This window comes from Eleutherodactylus coqui, chromosome 2 (assembly GCF_035609145.1).
Source record: "Eleutherodactylus coqui strain aEleCoq1 chromosome 2, aEleCoq1.hap1, whole genome shotgun sequence".
NCBI lineage: Eukaryota > Metazoa > Chordata > Amphibia > Anura > Eleutherodactylidae > Eleutherodactylus > Eleutherodactylus coqui.
Window position 1 is genome coordinate 227,965,505 of NC_089838.1, and position 25,808 is coordinate 227,991,312.

Sequence of the window (25,808 nt, forward strand, 5' to 3'; positions counted from 1 at the left end):
ACTGTGTCACCGCTCCCCAGTCAAGGCTGAGTCGGCGGGAGCACTGTAAAAGGATGGTGAGGGAGTACGTAGCCGATCGCACGACCGTCCTCCGTGACGCCTCTGCCCCCTACAACTACTGGGTGTCGAAGCTGGACACGTGGCCTGAACTCACGCTGTATGCCCTGGAGGTGCTTGCTTGTCCTGCGGCTAGCGTCTTGTCAGAGAGGGTGTTTAGTGCGGCTGGGGGAATCATCACAGATAAGCGTACCCACCTGTCAACCGACAGTGCCGACAGGCTTACACTCATCAAGATGAACAAAGCCTGGATTTCCCCAGACTTCTCTTCTCCACCAGCGGACAGCAGCGATACCTAAACAATACGTAGGCTGCACCCGCGGATGGAAGCATTGTTCTCTATCACCATCAAAAACGTGGACCTTTTAGCTTCATCAATCTGTGTATAATATTCATCCTCCTCCTCCTGCTCCTCTTCCTGAAACCTGACGTAATCACGCCGAACGGGCAATTTTTCTTAGGCCCACAAGGCTCAGTCATATAATTTTTGTAAACAATTTTTATACGTTTCAATGCTCATTAAAGCGTTGAAACTTGCACCTGAACCAATTTTTATTTTAACTGGGCTGCCTCCAGGCCTAGTTACAAATTAAGCCACATTAACCAAAGCGATTAATGGGTTTCACCTGCCCTCTTGGTTAGGCATGGGCAATTTTTCTGACGTACATTAGTACTGTTGGTACAACAATTTTTTGGGGCCCTCGCATGCAGTGTAATCCAATTAATTTTTTGCCCACCTGCATTAAAGCTGACGCTACATCAGCTGTGCTGGGCACTTCAATGGGATATATTTATGTACCGCCGGAGGGTTCCAGGGAGCCACCCATGCTGTCGGTGTACACGGAGTTGTAACTGCATGTGTCCACTTCTAAAGAACCCCAGTCTGACTGGGGCATGCAGTGTGGGCCGAAGCCCACCTGCATTAAACATGACATTACCTCAGCTGTGATGGGCAATGCAATGGGATATATTTATGTACCGCCGGTGGCTTCCTGGCACCCACCCATGCTGTCGGTCTACATGGAGTTGTAACTGCATGTGTCCACTTCTAAAGAACCCCAGTCTGACTGGGGCATGCAGTGTGGGCCGAAGCCCACCTGCATTAAACATGACATTACCTCAGCTGTGATGGGCTCTGCAATGGGATATATTTATGTACCGCCGGTGGGTTCCAGGGAGCCACCCATGCTGTGGGTCCACAGGGACTTCACAATAGGGAGTTGTGCCTATCTGTGTCTATGAATTAAAAACCCCGGTCAGGTTGGGGCATGTAGTGTGGGCCAAAGCCCACCTGCATTTAATCTGACGTTAGCTCTGCTGTCCAGGGCACTGCAATGGGATACATTTATGTACACCGGTGGGTTCCAGGGAGCCACCCATGCTGTGGGTGCACACGGAATTCCCATTGCGGAGTTGTACCTGGCTGTGACTATTTATAAAAAAACGCGGTCTGACTGGGGCATGCAGACATCTTGACAGAATGAATAGTGTGTGGCACATAGGTTCCCCATTGCTATGTCCATGTGTGCAGCTCCTGATGGCGGTGGCACAGGATTATATTTCTCATTGCTTCTGTACAGCATTGTGGGCTATCGCCCCGCCCCTTTTAAAGAGGATCGCTGCCTAGCCGTGCCAACCCTCTGCAGTGTGTGCCTGCGGTTCCTCCTCATGGCAGACGCACTTATAAATAGACATGAGGGTGGTGTGGCATGAGGGCAGCTGAAGGCTGCGCAGGGACACTTTGGTGTGCGCTGTGGACACTAGGTCGTGTGTGTGTGTGTGTGTGGGGGGGGGGGGGTTGGGCAGCATGTAACCCAGGAGAAGTGGCAGCTGAGTGTCATGCAGGCAGTGATTGTGCTTTGTTGGAGGTAGTGTGGTGCTTAGCTAAGGTATGCATTGCTAATGAGGGCTTTTCAGAAGTAAAAATTGTTGGGAGGGGGGGGGGGGCACTCTTGCCGCTATTGTGGCTTAATAGTGGGACCTGGGAACTTGAGATGCAGCCCAACATGTAGCCCCTCGCCTGCCCTATCCATTGCTGTGTCGTTCCCATCACTTTCTTGAATTGCCCAGATTTTCACAAATGGAAACATTAGCGAGCATCGGCGATATACAAAAATGCTCGGGTCGCCCATTGACTTCAATGGCGTTCGTTACTCGAAACGAACCCTCGAGCATCGCGAAAATTTCATCCCGAGTAACGAGCACCCGAGCATTTTGATGCTCGCTCATCTCTAATTACATATGCAAGTCTTTAAGTGACAAGCTACGGCAGGCCCTACAAGAGCTGGGTGTATCTGCACATCTAGGCAAGCCAATAGAATCACTTTATACCAATCAAGGAGCCACTAAGAACACAGTATGGGGACACAGATTTGTTTGGGATCGGCAAAGGCATCCGACAGCGCTGCATCCTCTCACCCTTCTTGTTTAACCGATGTGTGAAAGTGATCGTATGTAAAATGGGGTGAAAATAGGTGAAAGAAACATCAACAATCTCCATTATGCAGATGGCACAACTCTGCTTGCAGAAACAGAAGCTAAACATGGACAAAATCTGGAAAAGTAGGGATATTGGTATAGCAACTAAACACAGGATAGTGCAAACCATCGTTTTCCCAAAAGCCATGTATGGATGTGAGAACTAGACTGCAAAAAAAGCTGATAGAAGGAGGATTGATGCGTTTGAGCTGTGTTGCTGGCGAAAGCTGCTGCGTATGCCCTGGACAGCGAGAGTAACAAACAGAGAAGTCCTGAATCGTATAACACCCGATATATCACTGGAGGGCAAGATGACCAGACTCAGACTAACGTATTTTGGCCATGTAATGTGAGCAGAGTCACTAGAAAAATCTATAATGCTTGGACAGATCAGTGGCAAAAGAAGGCCTGGCCGCCAAAGAACACGATGACTGATACTGTCAAAGCTGCTACTGGCATGGATATCACGCAACTGAAAGAAGCAGTGCAAAATCGAAAAACATGGAGGGAGCTCACCTTTAGGGTCACCGAGGGTCGTGAACGACTAAAGTGCTAACAGCAACAAGTCATCTTAGATCTCTTACAATCATATAATGTCTCAGCGGTTTCAAAAGCTTACATCTGTACATGTATGCTCAGTCAATAAAAAGGTATCCTATAACTACAATTCTTCTATGACATATACAGGCAGAGCAAGGTGACGGTTTTCAACCCATATATGTTTTAAAGTTTTATATTATCATCATATAATTATATATATAACATTCAAGATGAATCATGTCTGTGTAATATTAGTCAATGATAAAAAAAATTATATACCATATCTATGTGTGTGTGTGTTTGTATGTATAAACACACACACTATATATATATTTTTATATATATATATATATATATATATATATATATATATATTTTTTTTTATTTTTTTTTTTCCCCCCATCATTGTCTGGTAATGCACAGACTTGGCTCTTCTTAAATTTGGTATGATTCAATCACATTCAGCAGGTCCATTTTAAGTTGTCCAGATGATTTTATGTCCTAGAGGTATTCAACCCTTTGCCTACACAGTTGCATATCATATGTCATGGAATCATAGAATGGTAGAGTTGGAGGGGATCTCCAAGGTCATGGGGTCCAACCGCCTGCTCAGTGCAGGATCACTAAATCATCCCAGACAGATGTCTGTCCAGCCTCAGAAGACTTCCATTGAAGGAGAACTCACCAACTCCTGTGGCAACCTGACACATGCCAAAAAGATACCCTACTCACATACATTTAGCCATTAAATTCTATAGGCATATCTGCACATATGTCTAAATTGCTCCACAGATGTGGTGTAAATTGAATGTTATCTAAAGTAAATATAGATAGCTACACTAACAACTTATTACTGACTGTCACGGTATTTTGATTTAAAAATATCAGCTTGTAAGCGAGCATGATAAAGGGTGGCATATACTTAATACTAAGAGAGGGTATGGGGGAACTTTAATACTACTCAATGGATCATAGTGCATAAATAATAAAGATCCTTTTTAATGATCCTCAACATTGACCATTACAAAAAAAGGGTTTAAAAAGGTGGTTATTAGGTGAAAATAATTTTAAAAAAGATGTCAAACTAAGAAATGGCAAGATTCTCTCCTGATTTAAATTATAGGTAATCTTATATTGATCTGATATCGATAACATATACAATAAATGTAAGTATTCAAAAAGCGAAAAACAGCTATTGTGAAAAGCCAGCAAATGCAAAGCTGGCCTGATAAATGTCATGTAGAACGTAATGCAGACAAGCGATCTCCAGTGCACTTGAGAGCTGAAAACTGTCAGCAAGTGTATTGCTAAAAATGTGTGGAAATGCATATCTTCTCAAAGGAAACAACTCTTTTGTCAAACTGTCATTCTGTACATGAAAAATGAAACAATTTGTGCGGTGTGGGACATGGTCGTGCACAGGAGTATGGTGGTGTTCAGGGGCCACTTTGCTTAGAGGTTTATTTTGACTCCATAGCAATATCAAGCTGTAAGATTCCATCGGTTCTGCAGTAAAATCAGATTAAGAGCACAGACAATAAACATAAATTGTTATACATCTAGTGCTGCATGCTGCTTCACGAGCAAATTTTATTTTATGGACTCTGCTTTAAGCCAATAGACCTACAAAATCCCTGAGTGAACCAAACATTGAAAACATTTTTTTCCTATTATTCAATAGGGGTTTTATTTTTTCTCTCCCGTTCTGAGCATTCCGGCTTTTAGACCCTCTCACACCACATTTATGATCATACTAGTTCAGGCCGTGTTTTCTTTTTTGTAGAAAAAACGTATTCTGTACTGTATGGGCAACTATACGCCATTGACATGTGCAACTATACGCCATTGACTCCCATTCTGAAAGGTATGGTGCACAGTTGCATATGCTTTTGACATGTGGAATAATATACATTACTTTAATCAATACCAAAAAATATCTAGCAGTTTACCCAATACATGTATGCAGTGACATTATCTTGGCATTTGGTCTGGTATTGTAATTGTGCTTGGATAACTTTTCTATTACAGGCTATTGGCTGTATGATTTCCTCTCTGTGTTTGGGGTCTGAGATTGCTTAGGTGAGACGGGCAGATTAGATCGTAAGATTAGATTGTGAACTTTGATCAATTGAATTAAAGGGGTTGTTCAGACTGATATAAGTAAAGCTAAATCACTGTATAATGAAAATAATACATTTTGCTCTTAGATTTCTCATTGTTCTTAAGATATTTGCAAATATTAATAGGGTTTTGTTTTACATGCAAAAAAAGTTCTCCTTGTGCAAGTCATGTAAAACAACTTGTAACAGTTTAGGTTGGGCACTCTTTTTTACATCACATTTGGATAAAAGCACTATTTTTTGTAACTGAAAGGCAGATTGAGCATTGGCAGAAGGGAGAGGGGGTTCATCTCTTAGTTAATGTTTCTCTTTCCTAGTGTTGAGATCTAATCATTAAAGGGGTTGCCCAGTTACCAAACAATATCCCTTTAATATGGTGCCCTGTAGTAAAATAAACTGAGCAGTACTTACCTCTCCACCGTGATTCAGCACTGAAGCCTCATTCAGATCCTAGCGTTTGTTGTGACAGGTAATGGCTGTAGCATCACTGCTCTTTCTGTTGGCATTGGCACTCACATCCTTGATGTCATGAAGACAGGATTTCACAAATGTGATGCTGCAGCCTCTGATTGGCTGAAGCAATGACCTGACTCCCTGTGATGTCAGCTGTCACAACAAACACAGGAACCACAGCGGGGCTACAGCACAGGATCCCAGCTGCAGATAGGTAAGTACTGCTCAGTTTGCCATTTTACTGCAGGGTGCCCTATAAAAGGGATGGTGTCCGGGAACCGGATAACCCCTTTAAAACAGCATATGGAAGGAACAGATATCCTGAATATAATGTGAAAGGAGCCAATGCGCTATCAACATGTGGAGTTTTTAGGGTTACTGATCTTAACTCCTTTGTGTTTCTGGCCAACTTATCCTAAAATAACAGACATTTTTTTTAAATTGGAAGAGCTAAATTAATCATATAGATTTTATGTAATAAGAATCTATTGTTCGAACTGCTGATATGAACTCTTTACTTGCATTTATCATGAGCTGTAAAATTATAATAATTACAATCAGAATGACCCGCTTCAGTGCCTCCAGCCTAAAAATATTAAAATCACATACACAGCTATTTGTTTTTTCACGAAAACCGTAAAAAGAGTTTTACATTTTTACGGACTGTCCAATAATTTACGGGTGATTGGCCAGCCTGCTTTGTGGTGTTGCTGAATTTAGCTTAGGCAGGATGTCTATACAGCTATACACCAACAAACATGCAGCAGAGTCAGCAGGAGAAACTCTGCGCAGGTTGTAAAGCTCAGAATGTAATCAGGAATATTTCAATTCAGTGACAGCATGCAGAGATCATGACAATAGTGAGCACCTGAAACCCAACGGATAGAAGAAATCTGCTTTCATTTCCATGACACAATGATTAAGCTTTATTTAGTAAGACTGGATAACGGATTTCATTCTCTGCATAGAATTCTGTGCGATTTGTAGGCATTCTATAAAATAACAGTACTGTATAAAATACGTATGCCTCATCAAAGTCTTTGTTTACCGGGGTTTATTTCAACTGAAGTCATGGATCTTTATCTTGTCATCTGTCACTTGCTTTTACAAGGTATTACAGAGTACAGGTGCACAAAAAATGTTTTGCTCTTCATGTGCTTTTTCTGGAGAGGGTGGTAAGGTGGAAACTAAGGCACCGAGTCATTTGAAGTGAAAGTTCCTAATTCTAGATGACTGATTAGGTTACATCCCCAACTGACAAAGTCGCCAAGTAAGGTGAGGAAATCAATATAACTGACAGCATGGTCACTTTTTTGCAGAGAAAAGCACCTAAAAAACACAGATCCATTACTGGTCTTTTAAATAAAGTAAAGCCGTTTGCTTTCTATAAAGTAAAGCATTGTTTGCTGCAGACTTGTTATTTCTGAATCCAACCCTGCAATCCAACTTTAGAGCAACAAATGGATTAAGCTGCTCATGTCCACATTAGATGGTCATTGTACAGCTGTATGTCAAGGTCCAGTCTGCAGTTGCACCCCCCAGACCCCCTTCCTTCCCATGGTTCTACTGAAGTTAGTTCACTATAGGGTCATATGTTAAACTAATTTTAGTTATGTAGAGCCAAGAAGGTCCGAGTGTTGCAGGGTAATGCGAAGTAATGAAATATACTGTAGCAGTCATTTTTAATTAACAGAAAAATCTGTAACTTTGTTTGAAAGCCTGCAACTGTGTATGTCCGCATGTGTGTGTTTGATAAACTGAATATTTGTCTTTTCGTTGATGAACCTAAAGACCAAAAAAAAAAACCCGAAAAACAATATTTCCAATTCTATTTAGCAATGCACTCATAATTTTAAGTTATGTTTTGTTGTATTATTGTACAGTAAACCTTCTTAACTGCCCCCTTCCAATGCTAAGTGATTACAGAACTCTAAAAGCACAAGATTTCAGAATGGCTCTTCAATTCTGAGAATTCCAAAAATAACCCCATGTATGTAAAACAATATTTCAGATAGGCACTCACCATTGCCTGCACGCCGATGAAATATGTAGAGGAAGAAAAACAAATAGAAAAGTATTAGAAAAACAGAGCACATAAGCATAAAAGCAACTTCTTTCTCAAAATCAATCACACATAAACTTGCTTGTATAAAAGGTTTAGAGAACTTAATGTTAAAGGAAAAAAACATAAAAGGATTACTCTAAAAATGTTATGCATCAGCCAGTCAATAAATGCTTAGCAAACTATATTCCAGGACAACTTTATTAACAACATATTTACTGCGTGAATTAAAAGAAAAAAAGAACATCTCAAAAAACAATACACCCCAAATAATACAATAAATATTAAATGGGGTCTCCTTAGGATAGGCCATTAATATCTGATTAGCTGCACGAGGAAGGGGGGAGTGGATACCTGGCACTTTCAACAATCAGTTGTTTGAAGAGTCGCAGCACTCGCCTGAGTGCTTTGGCCTATTTATTGTATATCAGGCACAGTGCCATACATTATATAGCAGATGTGCTAGTATTGTAGCTCAATCCCATTCACTTGAAAGGAGCTGAGCTGCAAAATAGCCATGTGATGGAGGACATGACATCAAAGTTGAATGAAGCTGAATAGTGTTGGCCCGCACGATCAGATATTAATGACCAATATGTCATCAATATTTGTGTCCCGCAAAAAATTGAATTTTTAATCATGTACAGCAGATAGTATGTACATTGTTGCCTACTGGAGATGAGAGAGCGTACTCGCTAAGGGCAAATACTCGAGCGAGTATTGCCTTTTGCGAGTACCTGCCCGCTCGTCTCAAAAGATTCGGGGGCTGGCAGGGGGCGGGGAGAGGCAGGGGAGAGCGGGGAGGAACGAGGGGGGGGGATCTCTCTCTCTCTCCCCCTGCTCACTCCCGCAACTCACCGGTCACCCCCGCCGGCACCCGAATCTTTTGAGATGAGCGGGCAGGTACTCGCTAAAGGCAATACTCGCTCGAGTGGTTTGCCCTTAGCGAGTACCCTCGCTCATCTCTATTGCCTACACAACTGTATTCTTTACAATGAAGTTTCTGCTGTGTAAATTTCTACAAAAAGAGACACATTATTTGTGCTCCGGCTAGGTCTTTGTTTCTATTCCCTGTGGCTATTAGCTCAACACCTCAATTGAATAAAAAAAATTATGTAATTTCATTTTCTGAAATAAATATATCCGCAACACATTTGATAAGTGTAAGAGTTATCTTATAGTCAATTTGTCTCATCTGAAATGTGACATGAATCTCAATGTAACTTTACAAGGTTTGTGCCGATACAGCCTAAAGACTATCACAATGTACAGTACTGTAGAGGCTTATCACATAAATGTCCACGCATAGTCATGAAGGAATAGTTGTTTCTATCATAACACAAAAAACATCTTGTTACTTCTGCTCAAAAATGATAAAAAAAATATCAGACCCTCTCGATTTGAGTTATAATGACTCTTCCTTTGATACAAATTTCCAGGAATCTTAACGTAAACAGAAATTTCTACTTCAGTTGTACATTGGAGTAAAACAATGGCTATGCGTATAGTGTATTATATCTGGGTCTCATTTATGAAAAAGAGGCAACAAAAAGTGGGCTATACTAGAATAAGAAAAATATGATTGGATGCAGAAGACAGTGTAATTCAACCTCAGTTATATTGTAAAACAATGATTTCACGTGTGTATACGCATTGGCTGATAGTTGTGATCTGGACAGCTCAACCTGTATGTAGCACTGAATGTATCTTACAAGTGATAATATTTGATTTTAGGTGTGTTGGTAAAAATATTTTATGACATTTGTAGCATTATCTATAGTGTCTGAGTCTATTAATGAGACATTAATCTCTCTGAAAATCTTGATATAGTAGAGAATCTTGAATTCTTAAATAATCATAGATCCTACAGAAATCCTCAGACTTGCATAACAGCACAGATTTCCTGGAATTCCTTAAAAAGAATTATAGCTTTTCTAGATTCTCATAGCTTATTGAGAATTGCTCATAAAGACATAGATTCTATGGCATTTGAGATCCTTAAATTATCAGTAATGCCTTAGGAATCCTCAGATTTTTTCGGAATTCCCCCTAAATACAAATTCTATAAAATGCCTCATAAATAGCCGTAGATTCTCGGAAATTCTTCATACAATAGATGAAATCCAGATAATTGGGCAATTCTCGTCATTGCTAAATCTTACGTATGATTTTGGCACTGGGATCTGCCAATCTCCAGGACAAAAACAACGTTATATTCTTGGCTAATTCTTCACTTTAATCCTCGATTAATTCAGTAAATTGATGAGTTAATTTGATCTTCTTTCTAGAACGTAAACTTACCAAATCTCGGACAATGGGTAAAGTTTTTTTTCTTCTGAGGTCTGGCATACTGTCAATTCCATAAAGACCACCGCCAAGTCTGCAAGAAAAGAACAGCTGGACTGTAAAATATAATATGTAACATTACAGTGTTTACATTGTAATCATCAAATGCGTCACCCTTGAAAATGCCAAAAACAGTAACGGCATCATTAATTATATGCACGCAGAATCCTAGAATATTTAGCTAATTTTTGTAATAAGTTATGTCAATAGATGATCCCAGGACAATAAGCTCTCTATATAGAGATAGTATTCCATCTGTATTACTAAGGTGTACCTGCACTCTTATCACTGATGGCATCAATAGGGGTCAATGAGCTAGGACCGCAAACCAGAAACAAAGCTATGAATACGATCCAGAAATAGCAGTTTCCAGCTGTGGCTGTAAGCAAAGTCAGAGCGTAGGCGATTTCATGGTAATTGACGAAAACACTCTAAGACCGGCTTCACAGAGGTGAGAAAATCGCACAAGATTTGTGCATTGCAAGATGCACAAATCTCGCACGATTATGTACCGATTCTTTTGAATGGGGTGACACACATGAAGGATGCTTTCCCGCATCACACCACGATGCGGGAAACAAATCGCGGCGCATCCTATCTTTGAGCGTGCCCTCGCATTGCATCTTCCATTGTCCTCAATGGGACCGGCGGCAGCATCGCACCACATGCTAGGTGCACTAGTGCGATGCAAGGTTTCCCCATTAAAAACAATAGGAGAAACTCTGCAATCCTGATATCACGCTCAAGGGTACAAGGGTACATTTACAAGGGCAATTTTTCCCGCATGATCTCTATGCATTGCGAGAAAAGAACCCATTGTTTTTAATAGAAGCATTCACATGTGCAACTTTTCTAGTTTTGTTAGAAGCGATGCTTGAGTAAACTTGCAGCATGTCCTATTTTTGGGTTATTCTGTTGAAGAATTGCCTATTCTTCCCTATGGAAGCAGAAAATAAAAAAATGCTTCTCCGACCGATATTTCACACACCCGTGTAAATGCACCCTCAAGGTATCTATGGGGACTTTGTGGATGCCCAAGAGCTTACAGGGAGAAATTTTGGAAAATCAATACTGCAGTCAGCAAACCTTTATTGTGCAGCGCCCTAGTGACAGACATGGGTAGCAGTTAGTCCCCATACAAGAACAGTATATTGGCCCTTTGGAAGCCAATAACTCACTGCTGACCACTCTTTGTATTTGAATCTATTAGCAGTTGCAAAGCTCAAAAATTAATTAGCAACATCGTTTACATGCAATCTAATACCGGTAGATAATAAAAAGCTGATTTTGAGGCGGCAGTGCCCTCCCTTCCAATCTCTGTCCCAGTGCAGCTGCCCAGGTTGCATAAATGGCAAGTCTGCCTCTACAGCTGTCCTCAAACAGTGCTTTATCATTTGTGCGTGAGTTTACAGAGTCACACTAATGACATAAATGTGCAAAGGAGAAATATATGGAGAAAAATGAGTTTTGTCTTTTCCTCCACATATAGTAGTGGGCCTATATTACAAGTAACTTCAATCAAAGCTAGGCTTACAATTAGAGATGAGCGAATGTACTCGGTTCGGGTGTTTTTGCACTCGAGCACCACTTTTTCCGAGTAACTGACTACTCGGACGAAAAGATTCGGGGGTGCCGGGGGCCGCGTGGTGGAGCGGAGGGTAGCAGTGGGGAACAGGGGGGAGGTCTCTCTCTCCTTCCCCCCCCCCTCCCCTCTGCAACCCCCCGCTCACCCCCGGCGCCCCCCGAATCTTTTCGTCTGAGTAGTTAGTTACTCGGAAAAAGCGGTGCTCGAGTGCAAAAACACCAGAAAAGAGTACGTTCGCTCATCTCTACTTACAATCAAATAGTAAGAAAAAAAACTGTAAATAATTCAACAAAACCTACTAGGATGAAAGCTCAAAGCCGTTGGTGCAACAAAAGCAAGGAACTTCCTTCATCTCCAAACTAATAATATAAATTCTGACAATAAAACAACATTTACTATTTCAAACACAAAAGATAATAATGAAACAGAGTGCGATGTTTACACGTGCCGTGTGGATGTTAATTGGATGTTATGTATCTTGCTGATATAGATTTTATTTTATTCTTTATACATTTATATCTTTTGCTTTTCATAAAATAGCTTAGAAAGAATACATTTTGATAATGAAATAAGGCAGATTATGGATAAATCTGCCACTGGCTACACGTTTCAGCTGTGCTGACCATATGTCAGTAGTCTCTTTTACTAAGTTTTTTTGTACCTAAAGGGTCACACTGATAAGTACTTTGAACCATCTCAAGCTGATTGCATGTTAATGGAAAGATGCGTATATTTTTTTCTTCTACAATCACTATGGTATAAATAGTCACTAGCGCACCATAATATATAGCATATTTATAGTAGTCAATATACAGTTACAGATAAAGATACAACATATATTATTTAATGGCTCCATATATATGTAAGCCAGTTCTCAGATCTCCATGTAATTACCTGCTTTCTATTAGAAAATGAAAAGTTAAGTTGTTCCAGTTTACCCAACTGAAAATGAAGAGAAGGAAGAAGACCCCCTTAGGCTAAGAGCCCCAAAGCATACTGTGTGTATACCACTGAACATCTTTAACCTAAATAAACAATGGGACAACTTTGTAAATACTTGATTGGGTTGCTCTTTGCCACTTCATCAGTCCTTGTGAAAATGATGTTCAGGAAATGTTTGAGATGGAGAGCCCTGTCCGTCAGCGCTTGTGCGTCAATCAGCTGGAATGACTTTGGGAATTCAAAGATAGTCATTGACTAACAGGGCTCATTAACTGCTCACACAGGACAGCAAATGTGGCAAAGAGCACCCCCAAATCCCCGCATTCTTTACTGCCAATAGCATCTTATAGATGCCTGTTTTTAAAGTCAGGACAGTTGCACTTTAACCCCTTCATGACATGGCCTATTTTGGGCTTAAGGACGCAATGATTTTTGGCGGATTTTCTTCTCCATTTATCAAAAGTCATAACTTTTTTATTTTTCCATCGACGCGGCCGTATAAGGGCTTGTTTTTTGCGTAGCGTACTGTCGTTTTTATCGGTGCCACTTTTGGGTACATTAACTATATTGTAAAACTTTTATTTTTTTTGTATTATAGCAGGGAGAGAAAACGCATCAATTCTGCCATAGATTTTTTTTTTACAGCGTTAATCATCCAGCATAAATGACACAATCTATTTTTTCTGTGGGCCGGTATGGTTACAACGATACCAAAATTCTTACATTTTTTGGGGTTTTTCCACTTTTCTGCAATAAAAACCCTTTTTTTGGAAATCTTTTTTTTTTCTAAATCGCTGCATTCAAAGTCCTGTAACTTTTTTATTTTTTTATGTATGGAGCTCTGTGAGGGCTTATTATTTGCGAGACAAGCTGTAGTTTTTATTGGTACTATGTTGGGGTACATACGGCTTTTTTAATCACTTTTATTGAGTTTTTAGGGAGGCAAAATGCTAAAAATTAGCATTTTGCCTTAGTTTTTTTGCGTTTTTTTACGCTTTTTTACGTGCACACTCAAAAGCATGTGCAGCTTATTGTACGCGTCGTTATAGATGCGACAATACCAAATATGTGGGGTTTTAATTTTTTTAAACTTTTTTTTATGCTAATAAGGGGCTTTTTTTTCCTTTTTTTTTTTTTTATTCATTTTTTTAATCTTTTTTTTTTACACAACTTGTGTCCTCCTGGGGGACTTTGACCACAGTACTGCCCATCTACTGCCCTGCCATGCCTTATCGCTTATACAGCGATAATAGGCATTGGCAATACAGGACGCCAGTGTCTGGCGTCCTGTTGCCATGGCGACAGGCCAGGCTCTCGCGATAACATTGCGGGAGCCGGCTGAAGATACAGAGGGAGCGCGCTCCCTCTGTGAACTCTTTCCCTGCCGCGATCTACTTAGATCGTGGCAGGAAAGGGGTTAACAGCGGTGGGCGCATCTCCGATGCCCCCCCCGCTGTTGCAGCGGTAGGCCGGCTGTGACTGACAGCCGGCTCCGGCTGCAGGATAGCGCAAGATCATATGTGATCTCGCGCTATCCCCAGGACGTAAGTTTACGCCCTGTTGCAGGAAGTACCCCGCTGCCAGGACGTAAACTTACGCCCTGGAGCGGGAAGGGGTTAACAACTTAGCTGAAATCTTATATTGTATGGAGCAGTTAAAGCATGTTTACACAAAGGAGATTTTCCAAAGGCAAATCTCTTATAAATTTTTAAAATATGCGCTGAAATGCAAAGCTAAACGTAGATTTTTGTCATGTACTGGTCCGTGGATCCAAACTCAGATTAGCTGATTGCCGCTCTACGCTTTCTATGCAGAATCTGCACCAATAATGAATATGCTGTGGGTTTCAAAGTTCTCAGTTTATTATTTCATGCAGTTTTTTTGGATGTAGTTGAGGTACGTCCCATTCACTTGCATTACCATTGGGGTGTCAGTGGATTGTATCAGGGCTTAGGCACAGAATCCACACCTAAATTCTGACAGAATCCAGAATGTGTGAACATCAGATCACTATATAGTTCCTGCTGTATACATTACACTTCACAGAATACAAATCACTAGAGCTACAAAATTTCAACTATTAATTGTGAAAGCAGCCTTGGGCTATTATATAAACTATAAGTCACATGAGTAAGTGCAAGATCCAAATATATAGTTATTCAACTGTTAAAGACTGCCGCTACATGTATAAACACTGCAGTTCAAACTACTGGATCCCGTTCTGTTCTCATTCCATCAGACAGTTCTTTGATGGCTCAGTCTGTATCCTCTCTATTGCCTCTCCTGTAGACTAAGATAAGCTGAAATCTAAAAAGAAAGTAAATGAAATAGGACTTCAAATTAGTTCAGCCTTCACAAGAGGTCAGAGAGGAGCTACAGACCGAGCCATTAGAAAGTGAAATGGGATAATTGTCAGAGATTGTAGTACAATATGCAATATTTTATGTAGCAAAACCATCTTGACAAGGTAGACTCAAGCCAGTATGAAGAGCAGCAGTTTAGACATTGCCATTTTAGAGGCTACGCCAATATCTACAGGTAGAATATTACCCTTTTTATTCCAGTCGATTTTTAAGCCAGAAAAACTACCAAATCTTGTTATTAAACCCAATACCTCTTCTAGAGATGCATCTGGATTTGACAAGTAACAATGTATCATTTGCATGTAGATTAATGTTTTGGTTAAGAGTGATTTTCGTCAAACCATGAACCTCTCTCTCCTTTATCTTATGGCTACCAAAGGTTCAATAGCAATAGTGTAAAGAAGAGGACATAAACATAACCTTAGCGTGTACCACATCTAAGAGAAAACTAAGGCTTAGGCACAGAATACATGACTAAATGCTGACCGAATCTTGAACATGTGAACAACAGATCATTAACTGAACCCATTTAACAACTTCAGAGGGCAAATCTAATTTTTCCAGGACTACACAAAGATATAGCTATTCCACTATGCAAAAGGCTTTTACAGCATCCAGGGACACCAGGACCCAGTAATTCATGAACTGCTTCAAGTCCTTATTTAGGAGTAGTGTATTTTCATGGTATAAAACCATATGGATCTGATTGCACTATTTCCAACATGATCTTATTCACACTACAGGCCTGTCAGGACTCGGGGTCCGGGAAACTGGAGGTCCCTGAAAATACCCGCAACCCCTGTCCCTTCCTACTTGCCCCCCTGGGCTAAGCCCCAGGGCGACAACTGGGCGACGGTCCCTACACTCACTAAGGAAGGGGAACACAGGGACTAACAAACAGACAGACACTGGAACAAATAACAGCAAGGAGAGTCAGACAATCCGGGTCAGCAACGAGAGGGTACGCGGTACAAGAGGGTCAGGCAAAAGCAACGTCAGGTCAAAAGGCAGAGGGTCAGTATCAGGAGTCAGAAATACAAGGTACGCTGGTGTAGCAGGAAATCCAAAACTAACACTGGCACTGGTCAGGAGACACCAGCAGGTTTAAATGCTGTCAGAGCTCCCGCCCCAGCAGCTGATTGGGGCGGGGAGCCTGACAGCAGCTGAGTGCACCCAGCAGCACTGGGGAACCCGCCCCCAGCCCTGCAGGAGGCAGGACTGGAGACACATGTTTGGTTGCCAAGATACCTAGGACGCGACGCAGGGCAACACCCACAGCATCCCTAGCAACCCGGCGGCAAGGCGGAGCCCGGCGGCCAGGGGAGGTGATGAGGACCGGGGCCCCCCTGCGCCGCACAGCAGCCGCACGTGTGACAGGACCGGCGGTGCGGGCACGATGGACCAGCGAACCGCCAGTCCTTACAGGGCCAACACCTTTACTAGAATTTTGATGTTGACTTACAACAAAGAAATTGGTTGAGATGATTCACAATATCGTAGATCTTTGCCTGGTTTCTGTATTACAATAGCAAAGGCCTCATAGATCTAGGAAGCCTTTTTGACTCAAATGCCTTATTATGTAAGCGAAAACGATTTTGTGCCAAACATGAAGTATATATGGTACAAAGTTAAAGTCGGCCAGCAGGTTGTTTAAACTGGGAGATTCAGAAATTAGAAGGGCAGGTAAGGCTTTTTCTATTTTGTCACTTAATATTGGTCATGATAAATATGTCCCACTATCCACAGTTAATGAGGGAAGGAGGTTATTGGTCAAGGTATTCCCTTACATCCTAAACACAAACATTAGTTGAAGGGGAATATAATAAAACTCTCTAAATCCCTGGGAAATAAACGGAGATGACATTAATTAGATTACCAGCACAGTTAAACAACTTAATTATTAGTTAGATGAGTTACTTATCTACCTAAGCAATGTGGACTAGCAAAATCCCCCATCTATCACCCTGCTAATAAAAGCTATGCTTCATAAAAAATTGTTTGCTCTATTCTCTTTCCTTGAGGCCGAAAATTTCTATCTTCATAAACCAATCACGCTTTGCCTTGGAGGAAGGGGATTTTATATGATTTAATTTAGACTCGGTTATATCTTATTCCAGTTCATCTATCCTTCTCTTTAAGTCATGTGTAGCTTGTAATAATTCCCCTCTTGCTTAGGTTTTGAAAGCATCACAACTGTATATCAAGAGGATATCCAGGCCCTGATCAGAAAATAATGTATTTTATTTGTCAAAAGAGTATAGGGCTGGTGGTACAAGGGTAAGCCAGAATGAGTACAATGTCCAAAGGTGACCTGGTAATTGATCTATCCATTTCAATGCTCAAAAGGTGTCCAAAGACTTTAATGTAGGTTCATTGTATAGGGTGGTCCAAAGATATTGTAATGTTTCTGGTGCTAGGTTTGGAGCCACAGATGTAGTAGCCCTGCAGGCCCAGAAAGTAGTCAGAGGAGGCTCAGGACTCGTCAACAGGGGGTCACAGTACAAAGGAGGAGGTGGGTATCATTGTCAGGAGGAAAGCTAGAGGTCAGTATCAGTAGGTCTCAAGTGGCAGTACATAGGAGGGGGCGGGTATCGTCAGAAGGGAATGTCAGAGGTCGGTATCGGTAGCTTTCAGTTAGGCTTGCAGAGGAGCAGGCAAGAGAGGAGCTTGCTAAGGCTGTGCAGCAAAATAATCACTTGTTGAGGGAGTGGTAGGGCTAGCCTTTTATGTTGCCTTTTTGCAACAGGACCCACATTTCACAGAGACGGTGCTGTTCAGTAATGAAGCAAACTGCTACGTGAATGGGGAGGTAAACAAAACCAAATCTTCGCTACTGATCTGACACAAACCTGCACTAGTCAGGTCCCTCCAAGATGGTTGAGCAAAGAAAGTCATAGTGTTGTGTGGGGGGTATAAAGATAGTCGGCCTATTCTTCATCGATGGTAACCTTACTGCGGAGGCCAAGTATCTGCAATTGATATGTAACAAGGTGTCCCTGTCACTGTGCAATGAAAATAGCACATTCCCAGTGTTCCTCCAGCAGGATGGTGCCCCCTTACATTATGGATATGCCCCCAAGTTTTTGGATCAGCAGTTTCTGGAGAAGGGGTTTGGGCATCATGGCCCAGAGGAGTGGTACCTTGCTGCATCTCACCCCCTTAGACTTCTACCTGTGGGGTGATGTCAGATCAAGGGTTCACGCAATAAAAATCCAGAGTGTGGCGCATGTGCACAGTTACTACTGTATGTGCAGTCATTCACAGATAGTTATCAGTCCTGATAGGACCACCCATTTGACTATTCAGCTAAGAATGAACAGAGATATACATGAATAAAACACAAGTTCTACTGAATCTTTCCCCATAAAACTATATATCAATCTGCTCGACTCCTGCTGCTCTATAACATGATGCCTGCAGTTTGGACAGTATGTTCCCACCGACAGATTCCCTTCAATAAATCTGCTCCAATGATTTAATGCCATCCACAAAACCAGGAACTGAAAGTGTAACTGTAAATATGAGCAATTGAGCACTTAACACTTCCTTAACTAGGACTGTCAGAAAACACAACGTAGCATATTGTTTGTAGAAAGAAACTTATAAAGTCTCACAAATCCCAAGAAGCTCGCTGGTTACAGATCTTCGTTTTTATCTCTAGCATGTCCTACCAGAAATGTCAATTAGCATGCAGCCCCCTGTGATAGTAAAGCCATCTGGCCTACTGAAGATTGGCAGAAATTATTTTCTCTTTATTGCACTGTCAGGCTGAGAAAGGATCAGTGGCTGCTGATAAAATATTTTAACAAAGATGAGTGAAGGTTTCTGGAATAGTCTTCTTAAGTTCTAAATAAATTGCTTAAGGAGTGATGTGCATTTTGAAGAAATAACAATAGATGCTGTCATATAGCGAAGAGAGTCTGTACCAGTCATATACAACGCATCACTATTCTAAAACTATATGCAGTGTTTGGAACTGGTATTTGCAATACGTGGATTATCTACTCCAGACTTCCTAAGCAAACTGTACCACTTAAATCACCAAGATACATTTGTTCTTTACTCTTAAGGACATTTCAAAGAAGGGACCTTTTAAGTGATTTAGATTAATGTGCTTTATAATGCTTACATATTGTATACACCATTATCTCTGAGATATAGGCCGCCTGCAGACGAGCGGGTCGGATCCGGCAGCGAGAATTCTAGCCGCGCGATCCGACCCGAGCGCCTGCAGGGACGAGCGCGTACTCACCCGCGCCTGGCGGCCCCGGCTCTTTCATGTGCCGGCTGCCGCGCAGCCGGCGCATGCGCAGACCGGAGCCGGCGGCCGGGTGAGTGCGTGCCCCGCAGAAAATTAGGACATGCCGCGGTTTGTTTGTCGCGCGAGATTTCGCGCGGCCAAACCGCGGCCGTCTGCATAGGAGTGCGTATTTTAATGCACTCCTATGCAAACTTTCAGCGGCGGAAATCCCGCGGCGGGATTTCCGCCCGTGTGCAGGCGGCCTACACTGGGAAATGCCCCAGTATGTACTGTAAATCTAATTTGTCTACTGGACAGAAGTATACCAGAAGAATGAACCTTAATTCTATAGCATGTTGGCCTATACTTGTCTCTATGTTATTTTGTTCTGTATTGTTTCCCAGAAATATACAGAAACATTAGCTAAATGTTCAAATTGATTAAATGAGACTTTTTCTCATGGCAGATGCCAACAGCATTCCTTCCTGAGACTATTTCCCTGCCGTTTTTGGGCGCAGGTTACTGCCTCAGACAGTGGGTTTTAGCGCACCCCATCATTGTGATGGGTGATGAGGTGCGCTAAACACGGCAAAACAGAGCAGACATTTCATCCATAGGAAATAATATCCGGAGGAAAAAAAACATGTCGAAAATATCTGAAGTGGAGCCTTTGCTATTTTTACATGTGAAGATGCCACGGATCTAAATACAAAGATCCTGATTCAAAACCCTTGTCAAGAAGTGGCACATCACATTTTTCAGTGACACAGATTTCAAATAGCAGACTAAACAGCTTTGATTCCCATTAAAATGAATGGGACACAGAATCCATCTGTGCCAAATTTTACTGTATGAACATTATTATTTTAAGGCACCAATAATCCCAGGGCACTGTATAAATAAAAAATAGAGTTTTAACATCATATACTACTACATGTATAACCACATTACATATACATTCTACCAAAAATAATTGAACACCTGAGCAAGAATAAAATAATATTTATATATATTAATACTTAGTGGGGCCTCCTTTGTCCCTAGTGACATTGAATATTCTCCATGGCATAATTTCTAACATCTGATATATGGCAGCTAGTATTTGCCTTCATTCATCCTGCAAACATTTGGCGGGTTCTCACAAAGAAGATGCATCACCTCTTCAAAATGGTGCAAGGTGTGACATCATTGGACAGCTGGGTAATGGAATTATATTCTATGGAGTAACAACTCATGCCACTCCATCCTCATATCAGATTGAAGTACTTGAATGTGTTGTGCTAAATGTTAAGTATAGTCTGAGGATGTTGTGCATGGCGCAGTCTCGGCCTGTTGGTTCCAGTGGCAAGAACCATGAACACAGAGGTGTACCACAACATTCTAGACAATAATGTGCTGCTGACAGTGTGGCAATACTCGGGGAATGGTCAGTAAAACCTCAAAAAAAATAGCGCACCTTGTTACAAATCCAACACTGTTTTACGTTGGTTTGAGGATATAGATGGATGTTTACAATTGGACTGGCCTGCACAAAGTCCTGACCTGAACTCTAATGAACATCTTTGGGACAAACTGGACCATTGAGTCAGGAAATATGAACAGTGACAAATTCTTTGAGAGAACTTGCCAGACATTTGCAAGATGAATGGAGGGAAACACCAGCTGAAGTGTAATCGGACATTAATAGAAAGAATGCCAGAGAGAAAATCCAGAGAAAAATGCCCTTGGGGCCAAAAGAGGCCACACTAAGTATGGACATATGTAAATACATCTAAATATGTTTTTGATTTTTGCTCAGGTGTCCAATTACTTAGAATCATACAATGGTAGAGTTGGAAGGGACCTCCAGGGTCATCTGGTCCAACCCCTACTCAGTGCAGGATAAACTAAATCATCCCAGACAGATATTTGTCCAGCCTTTGTTTGAACACTTCCATTGAAGAAGAACTCACCACCTCCCGTGGTAACCTGTTCCACTCATTGATCACACTCACTGTCAAAGTTTTTTCTAATATCTAATTTGTGTCTCCTCCCTTTCAGTTTTAACCCATTGCTTCTGGTCTTTCCTTGTGCAAATGATAATTAGGACTGATCCCTCTGCACTATGACAGCCCTTGAGATATTTGTAGACCGCTATTAAGTCTACTCCCAGCCTTCTTTTTTGCAAGCTAAACATTCCCAGATCCTTTAACCGTTCCTCATAGGACATGATTTGCAGACCGCTCACCATCTTGGTAACTCTTTTCTGAACTTGCTCCAGTTTGTCTCTGTCTTTTTCAAAGTGAGGTGCCCAGAACTGGACACAGTATTCCAGATGAGGTCTGACCAAGGAAGAGTAGAGTGGGATAATTACATCACATGATCTAGACTCTATGCTTCTCCTAATACATCCCAGAATTGTGTTTGCCTTTTTGGCTGCTGCATCACATTGTTGACTCATGTTCAGTCTATGATCTATTAGTATACCCAAGTCTTTTTCACATGTGCTGCTGCTTAGCCCAATTCCTCCCATTCTGTATGTGCTTTGCTATGGTCTTCTTATGGTAGAATAGTGTATACAATGACATGAACTATAGACATCTACTAAATGACTAACAAATTGACACAGAGGGAGAGAGCACTCAGTCCATGAGGCCTTACAGTGTACGTGGAAGGAGGCAGTAGATGTAGGTAGAAGATGTTCCTGTTGTGGTGGCAGCAGAGTTACTGTAGGTTGTTACTGAATGCTTATCAGAAGAGATAGGTCCTTCAGGTTCTTTTTAAAGCTTTTTTAAAGGCTTGTTCACACTGGCATATTTTCATTGCATAACGTGCTCGTATTTTTCACGTGTGTAGTACACAGTACACAACAAATATGTATGTAACATGCATATTTGCTACGTATATTAAATTCCCATAACCTATATTGCTGCATATTATGTGCTAAAATTGCATATATCTCAGTTTTTTTCATGCACATAATAAAAGTGCAAGTGTGTGTGGCCCAGTAGAAATCAATGGGCTATTAGCATCGCATAATACGTAATGAAAATTCACCTGTGTGAATGAGCCCTAAGGTGGTAGAGAGTCTGATGTATTGAAATAGCAGGTTTCAAAGTATAGGTGATATAAAGGAGAAATCCTGGAGATAATTATGTGAGGAGCTCACTTGAGTAGAGCAGAGGAAAAGGCCTTGCAAGGACTGGAGGTTACATTTGAGGAGTTATCAGGAGATTAGGTGAGAGATGTCCCCTCTTTACATAAGGATAGCCTTGTATGTCATTGATAATGACTTGAACTGGATTCTCTGGGCAATAGGTGAAGGGATTGGCAAAGAGAAGAAAAAGGGGGGTAATGAGGAGATAAGCTGGGCAGCAGAGTTTAGGTTGGATTGGTGAGGCACCAGAGCATTGGATGAGAGGTCACAAATAATTATATTGCAATAGTCTAGATAGGAGAAGATGAGGGAATACACTAGCATTTTTATTGATTAGGGGTTGAGGATAGATCGAATCTGAGAGATGTTTTTGATGTTTTTGCGGTAGGGTGTGAGGGTTTGTATGTGTGGTATGAAGGAGAGGGCGGGGTCATATGTTACACCGATACAGTGGACTTGTAGGACCAGTGAGTGTATGAAGCCATTGATTGCGATTGAGAAGTCTGGTGGGGGGGGGGGGCCTGCATGAGGTGGCGTAAAGATGATGCATTTAGTTTTCTCCATGTTAAGTTTTTAGAAGCAAGAGTAGAAGGAGGAAGATATAGTCAACAGACACCTAAGGAGTCAGGATGGTAGGAGCGGTAACATCTGGGCCAGAAAGGCAGATTTGAGTGTCATCAGCAAAAGGTGGTACTGAGAACCATGGGATTCTATAGGTTGTCCTAGGCCAAAGGAATAGATAGAGAAGAACAGGAGTCCTAGGACAGAGCCTGTAGGACGCCAACAGAGAGACGGCGAGGCGAGGACATGGTATGCGATTCGGAGACACTAAATTTTCAGACAGCAAGCAATAAGCAGATCCCAGAAAGGGCCAACTTTGTAAAAAATAGCCTTACACATTCTTTCCTCTTCCAACTCTACTTACCTAGGTATTCCGAGATATTTTCATGATTTTACAAATCTAATAATATCTTTACTCTGGAACATTCTGTTTTCTCTTAAGTCAATTCTAATTTTCTCAGTCCTTAATTGGATCATATACTCATCAAAGAGGTTCCATATTTATTTTCCATATTACAGAAGGTGTTATGTATAAAAAATGTAATCCTAGTTTGTTTGTTTTATAATTGTCAGCAAGTGTGAATTTAGAGGATGGACAAAGTCATATGAAGGCATTGCTGTGAACCATCACATTACTCCAAGAAATAGATTTTTCATGTTATTAATGTTGCCATGTATTATTTTGAGATTCTGCAGGTTGTCTGAACATTCACTTCAAGGGTTACCAATTCAGAAACCATTTTCTTAGCACATTAGACATTTCTATTAATGACTATTCCCTAAATCAGCTATATAAATGTTCCTGGTAAATATATATATATATATATATATATATATAGCATAACATATGACGGCATCTCTTATCAGAATACACAATAGGATAGTGAATGTAGAGTTCGGCTTACACATCATTATCCCTACTGAAATTCAAGCCCCTCTTAATGCCTTGTGTATTTATGCAGTTTTCGTTGGTAAGATGTTTTTCTATCATTCTGCATCTGTGTAAAATGGTTTTAAGGCTACAATTAGAACTCTGCATTACCAACAGGGAATTATTTAGAGGGCACTTAAAAACTTCATAATATCCAAATTTGATTGGGAAGCCATTATCTAATCCTTAAAGCTATGCTTTCCCATGCTCCTCTCCAGATGTTTATGATCTTGCTCTGTACAGTAAGTACTTTATTTACCTGAGGGCACCATTTCAATGTGCACAATCTTTTTCAAACAGCATTTATGGTACTATTAATGTAACCTACTAATTCCACGGTCTCATTACCGCACTCATTTTCACCAGCTCATTGTATTGTTTGAGGAGTTTGTCTCATAGCTGGCCCTCCACAAGACAGGAGACAATTTCATATACTAATTATATATACAATTTTTCACTCATATCAGGGCATTCACACTTTCAGACAAGAAATTGAAAGCAGGATTTGATCTTTCGTTTCCTTCCAGAATGATTTTGAATTACCCGACTGCTTAAATAGCCTTTTTTTATGCTTATTTATTGCCAGTAAGCGTACAGATAGGAGTACGTCATTCATACTTGCTTCATTACTTCCTCCTTTCTCTCTGTGCCAGTTCTACAATATCCCTTAAATTATTTGTATCTTCGCTGCTGACATTTCACACATGATAGCGGCAACAGTTCCAAATGCTTGTCACGCAGCATCATTCTTAGAATAAAAGTCAAGACAGTTTCAATTTTACTGTCGCTAAATGTAGGTCTTTGGTATAAATTACATAGGGAGCCACACTGCAAATACTGGAATTTCTCCAAATGTGTATCCACCGTCACTTACAGTTGTGGACTGATAACTTTATTTAGTACAACTTTATTTTCTTATCCAGGAGCTCATATATAAAGTGGACCATAGAAGTCAATGATATAACCCATCCTAAGTATATAGTACACTGCAAAAAATTTAAGCAGGTGTAGAAGAAATGCTGCAAAGTAAGAATGCTTTCCAGAATAGAAGCATTGATAGTTTTTTTCTTGGAGTTTTATTCTATTTGCCCTCTATCCTATACATACTTCATACAGCTACTGGGACTGTATGAAATATGTAGAAGATAGAGGGCAAGATATATGTGGATATCAATTTTTTACGGTCCACCCAGGAGAGGAATGAGACTGCTATTTGAGGAAAAAAAATCTTACTTTGCAGCATTTTTTCCACACCTGCTTAAAACCGTTGCACAGCATTGTACAAGACAGTTACTGCTGCTTTCCAGTGGTGTCCTTTACAGTTATGGGCATTGTAAGCAGACTTTTATAGAAAGGGGGTACTTACACTGCACACCTATAAAGCCTGACAATTCAGGTTTGACTGTAGAAAATCCCAGTATATACCGTATTTTTTGCTTTATAAGACGCACCTGATGATAAGACCCACCTAGGTTTTAGAGGAGGAAAATAGGAAAAAAAATATTTGGAACTCCCCCAGACCAGGCAGTTAGTCAGGTAATACATGAGGAATAAAGAGCAGTAGTACCAACTCACAATGAAGTATATAAAACTTGTCAACCTGCCATTCAGAATCCAGGAAAGCTGAGTGTAAATGTAATGGTGATCTTATTACTTATCACTCAGCTTTCCAGGAGCCCTGAATGTCATGTTTGACTAGTTATAGCAATGCATGTTGTATACATGATTGCATAACTCTGCAGTTGGCATTCAGGATTCTGAAAGAGCTGAGTGACAATGTAATGATGATTCCATTAGTTGTCACTCAACTTTCCATGATCCTGCATGGCATTTCTCATTATGGTTATGTATGGTGTATAAATGTGTGTATAACTAGGCACAAATATATACACCATACATGCAGCTCTCTCCCACCTCTGCTATGTAGCCAACGGATAAGTGTTATCCATTTGCTCAGATGTCATGGTGTCCAGCAGCAGCAATGACCCCGGCTA

General features: G+C 40.9%; 1 protein-coding gene across 2 annotated transcripts in view; it reads right to left on the reverse strand.

Annotated features, from left to right (window-relative positions):
* Positions 1-25,808, reverse strand: part of UNC13C (unc-13 homolog C) — a 457,400-nt gene that overhangs the window by 327,231 nt on the left and 104,361 nt on the right. Inside the window, exons 4-5 of one of the 2 annotated variants that reach the window (XM_066592576.1) lie at positions 10,012-10,090; positions 7,672-7,677 (exon numbers count right to left, since the gene is read on the reverse strand). In XM_066592576.1, coding sequence (XP_066448673.1) covers positions 7,672-7,677; positions 10,012-10,090 — 85 coding nt within the window. The remainder of the gene's footprint in view (positions 1-7,671; positions 7,678-10,011; positions 10,091-25,808) is intronic. The other variant, XM_066592575.1, reaches the window with a different exon arrangement.